The sequence below is a fragment of the Bison bison genome, unplaced genomic scaffold (genome assembly GCF_000754665.1).
Source record: "Bison bison bison isolate TAMUID 2011002044 unplaced genomic scaffold, Bison_UMD1.0 scf7180017864077, whole genome shotgun sequence".
Classification (NCBI taxonomy): Eukaryota; Metazoa; Chordata; class Mammalia; order Artiodactyla; family Bovidae; genus Bison; species Bison bison.
The window spans coordinates 721,542-730,276 of NW_011494649.1; the positions used below are offsets into that span (position 1 = coordinate 721,542).

General features: G+C 61.6%; 1 protein-coding gene across 1 annotated transcript in view; it reads left to right on the forward strand.

The window, feature by feature from the left end:
- The window catches only part of COL2A1 (collagen, type II, alpha 1), a 30,284-nt gene that overhangs the window by 16,360 nt on the left and 5,189 nt on the right, over nt 1-8,735 (forward strand). Inside the window, exons 20-43 of the mRNA XM_010837548.1 lie at nt 64-108; nt 202-300; nt 475-528; nt 839-946; nt 1,510-1,563; nt 1,644-1,742; nt 1,864-1,917; nt 2,345-2,443; nt 2,832-2,885; nt 3,250-3,303; nt 3,609-3,662; nt 3,846-3,899; nt 4,100-4,144; nt 4,340-4,438; nt 4,619-4,726; nt 5,028-5,081; nt 5,381-5,434; nt 5,836-5,889; nt 6,213-6,266; nt 6,511-6,618; nt 7,091-7,144; nt 7,491-7,544; nt 8,178-8,339; nt 8,582-8,689. Of these exons, the coding sequence (XP_010835850.1) occupies nt 64-108; nt 202-300; nt 475-528; nt 839-946; nt 1,510-1,563; nt 1,644-1,742; nt 1,864-1,917; nt 2,345-2,443; nt 2,832-2,885; nt 3,250-3,303; nt 3,609-3,662; nt 3,846-3,899; nt 4,100-4,144; nt 4,340-4,438; nt 4,619-4,726; nt 5,028-5,081; nt 5,381-5,434; nt 5,836-5,889; nt 6,213-6,266; nt 6,511-6,618; nt 7,091-7,144; nt 7,491-7,544; nt 8,178-8,339; nt 8,582-8,689 (1,782 nt within the window). The remainder of the gene's footprint in view (nt 1-63; nt 109-201; nt 301-474; nt 529-838; nt 947-1,509; nt 1,564-1,643; nt 1,743-1,863; nt 1,918-2,344; nt 2,444-2,831; nt 2,886-3,249; nt 3,304-3,608; nt 3,663-3,845; nt 3,900-4,099; nt 4,145-4,339; nt 4,439-4,618; nt 4,727-5,027; nt 5,082-5,380; nt 5,435-5,835; nt 5,890-6,212; nt 6,267-6,510; nt 6,619-7,090; nt 7,145-7,490; nt 7,545-8,177; nt 8,340-8,581; nt 8,690-8,735) is intronic.

Genomic DNA, 8,735 nt, shown 5'->3' on the forward strand with positions numbered 1-8,735 from the left:
CGATGTGGGGTGGAGATGTATTCTTCACTGCTTATCTTATAACGACACTGTCTCCTTTTTCAGGGCAACCCTGGAACTGATGGAATCCCTGGAGCCAAGGGATCTGCTGTGAGTGCTGCCCTCGGACTCAGCTCCTCCAGGTGGGGTCAGTCCCTCCTCGCGCCCCCCTCCTAATGCCCTTCTCTCTGCTCATGCTGACAGGGTGCCCCTGGCATTGCTGGTGCTCCCGGCTTCCCTGGACCCCGTGGTCCACCCGGCCCTCAAGGTGCAACTGGTCCTCTGGGCCCAAAAGGTCAAACGGTAAGATCCAGTGAACCCCGAGTCCCACCCACAGCCCCAGAGTCAAACCTGCCACCCCTACCTCCTGTGCCCACAGAGTCCTCTAGTGGGCTGCCTTTAAGGTGGGGGTGGCGGAGGACTTCTAGGGCCGTGGGGAGAACGGAGTGTAAGAACCTGCTTTTCTCCTTTTTTAAGGGTGAGCCTGGTATTGCTGGCTTCAAAGGCGAACAAGGCCCCAAGGGAGAACCGGTGAGTACCTGGCTGCCACCCTTGGCCCACTGCCCACCTCCGCAGCAGGCGTGTCCCTACCCTGGGCCCTCTGAGGGTGTACCCAGAGATGAGATGTGACAGAGAAGCTGATGCAGTCTCAGCTGCCATCTTCGGCTTGACCAGCTTGACTGCCACTTCTCCTCACCCAGCTGATCCTTTGTGACCTCACTTCCCCAGGTCCCCCAGCCCTGAAACAGCAGTCATAGCCACCTCTTCCTCATGTCAGGCCTGTGCTTGCCCCAGGGCCAGGCAAAGACTCACCCTGTTTCTCTGCTATGCTGGTTCTCAGGGCCCTGCTGGTCCCCAAGGAGCCCCTGGTCCTGCTGGTGAAGAAGGGAAAAGAGGTGCCCGTGGAGAACCTGGTGGTGCTGGGCCCGCCGGTCCCCCTGGAGAAAGAGTAAGTGGGCCAGGAGTCTTTCCCCACGCTCATTGGGGTGTGCCCTGGAGATACAAGTTGAGTTCCTGTGGCTCTGGGTCTTTGCCAAGTCTGTAGACCTCATGTACCTTTTCTCCACCCACCTCCACACTCCTTAGTTCCCTCACCCCTGGGTGACATGAAGCAGTGGGAGTTCCTTTCCAAAAGGTGGGGGCAGGCCCAAGAAGTTAATCTCTCAGAATCTTGCGCCTGGAGCTTCCCAGGTGGCGCGAGTGGTAAAGACACGGGTTCGATCCCTGGGTCAGGAAGATCCCCTGCAGGAGGGCATGGCAACCCACTCCAGTATTCTTGCCTGGAGAATCGCCACGGACAGAGAAGCCTGGCAGGCTACAGTCCATAGGGTTGCAGAGTCAGACACGACTGAAGTGACTTAGTAGGCATGCATGCACATAGCTTCTGCTTTGCAGAGACTGCGGTAGGAGGGTTGGTGGGATGGACACCTGGATCCTGACTAGGCTCTCTGCAGCCACAATTGGGTCAAGGGCCTCTTTAACTCATTGCCTCTCCCCTCTACTTCTTCCTAGGGTGCTCCTGGAAACCGTGGTTTCCCAGGTCAGGATGGTCTGGCAGGTCCCAAGGTGAGCAGGGGAACAGGGACTGGGCCCACCCATCACCAGTCAAATGGCTTTCTGCTGACCCGCTGCCTCCTCTTGTATAGGGAGCCCCTGGAGAGCGAGGACCCAGTGGCCTCGCTGGTCCCAAAGGCGCCAATGGTGACCCTGGCCGTCCCGGAGAGCCTGGCCTTCCTGGAGCCCGGGTAGGTAGCAGGGGTGCTTCTGTTTTTAGCTTCCAACTCTGAGAAGACTCCTCACGCCCTACCTGACCTGGTCCCTCCAATCCTGTGCTGACACCCATCCCCTTCTCTCTCCTAAACAAAGGGTCTCACTGGTCGCCCTGGTGATGCTGGTCCTCAAGGCAAAGTTGGTCCTTCCGTAAGTCCATCTTCTGGGGTCACTGGGAGAGGTTGGGGGGTACTCCTGGGGAGGCAGGTAGGAAGAGAGACAGGGTGGGGGCAGCCTGTGAATTTTGAGAATTGGGGAGGGGAATGGATGGGATGGTAGGCCTGTGGCCAGGTGTGGCCTATGCAGTGGCTGCAAGTTCTAAAAATGCCACCTCTTGTGCATTTGGGCCTTCTTTTGGGGAAGACAAAGCCTGATGTGCGCTTTCAGGAACAAAACTTCTAAGCTAAGCAGTGCCTTGTCACTGATGAGTCCCGTGTGTGATGTGGGCTGCCGGTTGCGACCTTGGTCAATCCTACATGCTGTTTGTCTGGCCGGTGACCTGCCCTGAGCCTGCGCTCAGTAGATGGACAAATGTGGTCTCATGTCCATGTGCTGAGAATGGTGTCCTCTCTTTCAGGGAGCCCCTGGTGAAGACGGTCGCCCTGGACCCCCAGGTCCTCAGGGGGCTCGTGGGCAGCCTGGTGTCATGGGTTTCCCTGGCCCCAAAGGTGCCAATGTAAGTAATCACCTGTCCTTCCGTTTCCTTCCACATGGTGCCGCTACCTCCCTGCCCCTGGGGAAAGGGCTGGTTCCCAGAGTTAACCCAAGGGCTGTGATGAGCGAGATCCATGGTGTTCTGGGTGGCTTGGACCTCCACACCCCAAGGAGTGCCTGTGATCAGGGGAATCCCAGGGCTCTTTAGAGCCCTCAGAACATCTCAGCCATGACACCGATCCCCGGGTCAGCGCTATCAGCTCACACCTCTGAGCATAAGAGAGGCGCTGATCCTCGACTTTAGCCTTTGCTGTCCATCAGGCAGTGGCCCCACGCCCTGATCTCCCCCCCGGCCATACCCCTACTCCCACCAAGCCCTCCACCTCATGGCCCTGCCCTCTTTCTTCCAGGGTGAGCCTGGCAAAGCTGGTGAGAAAGGACTGCCTGGTGCTCCTGGTCTGAGAGTAAGTGCCTCCCCACTGCCCACCCCTGGGTGTTTGTTGCTCCCTGTGGGGAGGGAGCATCCCTGTGGCATGCTCCTGGGACCCCTGGTTGCAGCATGATGCCCATGGCTGAGCCTGTGCTGCTCTGGGCCCTGTGGGAGTCCACCCCAGGAGACTTTGGTGGCTGACAGCATCCAGGGAGGTGGAGAAGGCTCTTATGCTGAGGACTGAGGGAAAAGAGGTGGGTGGGAAGGGAGGGTGGAGAAATGGAGTTCAGGCAGAGGATTGGTTGGAAACTCTGGGCCACGTAGTGCACCCGCCCGGTGCTGGGGTCTGCAGAACTGGAGGAGTGTATCATGATAGCGCCCCTCTCTCTCCCGACTAGGGTCTTCCTGGCAAAGATGGTGAGACAGGTGCTGCAGGCCCCCCTGGACCTGCTGTAAGTACCCGCCCAGCCTCTCCAGGTAGCCTGTGGGCAGGGGCTTGGGGCGGCGGAGGTGGGTGGGGGGTGATGGAGCTGACAGATGTGGATCTGGGCTGATCCAGCACCCCGACCCAGCCTGAGCAGAGGCAGTGCGGACCCCGCCCTGGTGGTCTGGGGTGCGGGTCACTCACTGGTGGGAGAACAGTGGGCAGTGAGGGTGGTGTTGCCTGCCGTGGGTGGCCCCCCGGCCCCTCTAACCCTGGATGTGGCATCCAGGCTCTCCAGAAGCTGGCTCAGCTCACCATTGTCTTCCTCTGCAGGGACCAGCTGGTGAACGAGGCGAGCAGGGTGCTCCTGGGCCATCTGGGTTCCAGGTAGGCGGCTGGACCAGCTTCCTATTTATTCTCTGTCCAGGGCTCTGGGGTGGCAGCAGCGCCCCCTCAGTGGGGGCCAGGGGATGGGTCTTCCTGCACCCCAGCTTTTGCCCTGTGCTGGCCTCCCCAGAGGGTAGGGCAGCAACCTAACTCCTTTCCTAACTAAGTCACCTTGGCTTCTAGGGACTTCCTGGCCCTCCCGGCCCCCCAGGTGAAGGTGGAAAACCAGGTGACCAGGTGAGTATGGGGTCCTGTGAATCTGCAGCGTGTTTAGGTGGGAAGGTCTATTCTGATGCCCAGGAGGCAAGGGTGGGAGGGGGAACAAGGAGCTCAGTGAGGCAGAGAGTGTCTGGGTCCCGCAGCCCAGATCGCCACAGTCTGAGCTCCGCTCCGGGGCAGAAAAACCTTGCTCTCTTACATTCTTCTTTGATCTTCAGGGTGTTCCTGGTGAAGCTGGAGCTCCCGGCCTTGTGGGTCCCAGGGTGAGTGTCCTGTTGGCCATTCCCAAGTGGCTTCTCTGAGCGGTTCTGCCTGCCTGTCCCAGCAGAACCGCAGCCCCAGGTCCTGCCCCACCACCGTGCCCCCCAAGCCAGCTCCGCTCCTATCTCCCTGCTTCTCCCTGGCTCTCTGTCCTCTTCCGGCCTCTGCCTGACTGTTCCGTGGTGTCTCCACTCCAGGGTGAACGAGGTTTCCCAGGAGAACGTGGCTCCCCCGGTTCCCAGGGCCTCCAGGGGGCCCGCGGCCTCCCCGGCACTCCTGGCACTGATGGTCCCAAAGTAAGTGAGATGGGTGTGGTCCTCTGGGTGGAAGGGGACAGGGCTTGGGGGATGAAGGTGGAAGGCGGGAGGGATGGAGGGTGAGACCCAAAGGGGTCTAGGCAGAGGAAGAAGGGGAGGAAAGGGGGCTTGGGGCGCCCAGAGGAGGAGCTGCCCATCACAGAGGCCTCTCCCCAACAGGGCGCAGCTGGCCCAGCTGGCCCCCCTGGGGCTCAGGGCCCTCCAGGTCTGCAGGGCATGCCCGGTGAGAGGGGAGCAGCTGGTATCGCTGGACCCAAGGGAGACAGGGTGAGTACCGGGCTGAGCAGGCCTCCCCACAACTCCCTCCTGCTCCCCACAGCACCCAGTCACCCCCTTGAAGAACTTGGAGGCTCCTCTATGGCTCTCTGTTTGACCTTTAGTGACATCATCCGCTGACACATCCCTCCATCTCACTTCTCTTACTGCTCGTCACCCACCCTGAGACCACAGCAAACCCCTCTTGGCCAGGCTCTGAGCCCCGCCTGGAGCCCATTCAGGGAGGACACTGTGCTGGCAAAGCGGGTCTTGGAGTGCCTCCCTGAGGTGGCCCGTTTTCTGTATTCCACAGGGTGATGTTGGTGAGAAAGGCCCCGAGGGTGCCCCCGGGAAGGACGGTGGACGAGTAAGTGGATGCTGGTGGCAGGCTCCCTGGGGTTGGGATGGGGACGGATGCAGGGATCTCATGCACTCAGGGACAGAGGGGCCGTGTGTGAGCGTGGTCCCTGGCCCCATGTTCAGTTGTGTGGGTTGGGCATCTGCAGGGACTTCCCTGTCAACACTGGGACCCTGGGGTGAGAGGGCGTTCTGGGGGCCATGGAAGGATACACCAAGGGCCCCTGGATGTGGGCGCCCCAGGCTCCCTGCTGGGCAACGCGTCCCTGGCTGCCTCTCCCGGCTCCTCACTCGGCCTTCTCTTCCCAGGGTCTGACTGGCCCCATTGGCCCCCCTGGCCCAGCCGGAGCCAACGGTGAGAAGGTGAGTCATGGACCCCTTTCTTCACTCTGCCCCCATCAGATCTCCTTCTCACCTCCTACCAAAGACTGCTCTCTCTCCTCCCCTCGATCAACAGCTGTCACCCTCCTCCTCTCCAACTGCTGTAAGGAGTGAGGGTGGGGGCCTTCTTAGCAGCAGAGTCCTGGCGGTGTGCGCCATTGAGGGAAGCAGAGGGGTGGGGCACGGGTGTCTTTCTCGATGCCCTGAGGAGGATGCAGGTGTGGCTGAAGCAATGAGAAAACAGGCTTTGGGTCGCTGGGGAGACCGGAGCCCCCACCTGCCGTCAGGGCTGCTTCCTGGGTGCACTTTGCTCTGGAGGGGCCCCCTCTGAACCCACACCCCTCATGTCTGGCTTTTGTCCCCACCCCCCTCCCCAACCTTAGGGAGAAGTTGGACCCCCTGGTCCTGCCGGAACTGCTGGTGCTCGAGGTGCCCCGGTGAGTATCTGCCCGGAGCCTGGCCCTGCAGGGGCGTGGCTCCCTCCCTGCAGTTCGGGCCTGGGGATGGGAGGAGAGATGAGAAAGGAAAGGGAGAAGGGACGCACCCCTGTCCATGATGTGATCATGGTGGAGGGCCTTCAGGTCCCCAGACCCTCTGGCCACAGGAGGCCTTCTGGCCTGGCTCGGTTTGTTTAGGATGGAGCTCCCTGACCCCTTTTCTCGGGGGTTACTGTGCAGTAGGCTGGGCCAGGGTGGGCTCTGGGCCCCCAGGAGGAGCTGAACGGGCAGGCAGCTGAGCCTCCGCGCCCGTTTCCTCACAGGGTGAACGTGGAGAGACAGGCCCCCCTGGACCTGCTGGATTCGCCGGTCCCCCTGTGAGTATCTCTGTCCACCTCCCTGCCACACCTTCTACTCTGGTCAGCTTGCGGGGGAGGGAGGAGAGGAGGGAGGGACAGGGCTTAAAGAGGAGGGGAATGGCTCCTTTCCCTCCACACCAGTGTGACAGTCCCAACGTCAGAGCAGGCGCTCAGACCCGGGGTGGACACACACACACACAGTCTCTGGCCCTTTGGGAGGAGCTGTTGCCCCCACTCACTGGCTTCCTCGTTCCCGAGCCAGGGTGCTGATGGCCAGCCTGGTGCCAAAGGTGAACAAGGAGAAGCCGGCCAGAAAGGTGACGCTGGTGCCCCCGGTCCTCAGGGCCCCTCTGGAGCTCCTGGGCCTCAGGTGGGTAAAACTGAGCTCCCCTGGGAGCTGACCCCACAGGACAGGGAGGCTGGGCGCAGGGGGAGGGGCCTGGGCAGGCCAAGGGCGGCGGGGCGGCCTGGGGAGGCTGTAGGAAGGAGGAGTTTGTACTCAGGGATGAAGGTTCAAGGAGCTACGCTACCCTGGCTTTTGTTGTCACGGGTGTGGGTGCGTGGTGGGGGCTGGGGGAGGGAACGCAGGTACCGCTTGTGGCTCAGGACAGAGCAGCCAGCCTCCTGGGAGACCCTGGGTGGGCTCTGAGGACGCCTAATGGGCTTCTCCTCCCAAGGTCTACGGGAACATGAGTCTTCTATTGGTCGAGGTAGCAGGCCCGCCTGTGATAGCTTCCCAGGCTGGGATGTTCATGCTGACAAAGCTCCATCTTTGTGGTCCCGGCTCTCAGGAGTCTGTGGTCAGGACGACTGGGCCTCACTGTCTCCCTCTTCCTCCTCAGGGTCCTACTGGTGTGACTGGTCCTAAAGGAGCCCGAGGTGCTCAAGGCCCCCCGGTGAGTGAGGCAGGAGGAGGGAGGTAGCTTCTCTCACACCCATCCTGGCCTCACAGAGGCTGCACCCCACCTCCTTCCTTCTCACCCACTTTTTCCCCCACCCATCCCATAGCCATGTGGGAGAGAGGACACCCCTAAAGTCTGAATGCCCCAGTCCAATCCTCCCCTGCAGAGGCAGCAAGAGGCAGTGGCCACACCCCAGGGGCCCTGTCTCCCTCTCTAACGCCCCTGGCTGCTCTGCAGCCCCTTGCCCTTTTCCACTCCAACCTGTGAGACCACCCCCCAACCTTTGATTCTGGGGCCTCCTGAGGGTCCAAAGTGCTGAGTCTCCCCTCTCCTCACATAGGGAGCCACCGGATTCCCTGGAGCAGCTGGCCGCGTCGGACCCCCAGGCTCCAATGTGAGTGCCACCCCGGCTGGTTTCTACCTTACCCCTAGCAGGAGGCACAGGCAGGGGTCACAGAGTCTGGCCCAACCCCATGCACATCTTGTGCCCAGGCCCACACCTGGGAGGAGCAGTTAACTGACCGTGGAGACCTGTTCTCCGCGTGGACAGCTGGAAGCAGGGGCTGTGCCCTTTTGCTGGCCATGGGCTTCTGGCTCCGCTTCACCCTGGACACGCATTTCTTGAACACACTGTGCTTTATGAGATGGTCTGCATCTTGCCCCTGGGGAGCTCACAGCAGAGGGAGGAGAGACGATAAGTCAGCGGGCTCACCAACGCTGTCAAGTGCAGGGCGGTGGGCGCAGAGGCTTAGGGCTGAGGGAATCGAGATTGGAGCAGTTCCTTGAGGATGGGTGGCGGGAGAGAGGCCACAGGGAAGGACGCAGGAGAGTCGGAACAGGGAGAATGTGCAGCGGCTGGGGAAGCCAGGCTGGCTGTCCAGAGCTCACGCGGAGCGAAGATGAAAGAGGCGGACCAAGGGGGCCAAGCTGCCCTTACTGTGGAGGAAGCCCCCAGAGGGTCGTGGCAGCCTGGAGGGACGGGGAAGGGTGAGAGAAATTCTCACTTCCTGTGTTTTGCTTCTCCTAGGGCAACCCTGGACCCCCTGGTCCTCCTGGTCCTTCTGGAAAAGATGGTCCTAAAGGTGCTCGAGGCGACAGTGGGCCCCCTGGCCGAGCTGGTGACCCTGGCCTCCAAGGTCCTGCTGGACCCCCTGGCGAGAAGGGAGAGCCTGGAGATGATGGTCCTTCTGTAAGTCCCACCCCAGGGCCAAGGTCCCTGAGGAAGGGGTGCAAAGGGCATGGGCTCCCAGAGCCTAGAGTTGGGGGGAACAGGGCTGTGGGGCTGCCGGGAGCGGGGGTGCTGCAGAAAGTGCCCTGCAGGGCAGGAGAAGCACTGACCTGACCCCCACAGTGGGCAGCTGGCTGCAGCACAGACGGGCGGCGGCTGCGTGTCACTTCTCAAGTTCTCACCTCCTTCCTCTCCCCGCTCAGGGTCCCGATGGTCCTCCAGGTCCTCAGGGTCTGGCTGGTCAGAGGGGCATCGTTGGTCTGCCTGGACAGCGTGGTGAGCGAGGATTCCCCGGCCTCCCCGGCCCCTCGGTAAGTGGGGACGCCCCTTCCTCCTGGCTAGCCAGATCGGAAGAGC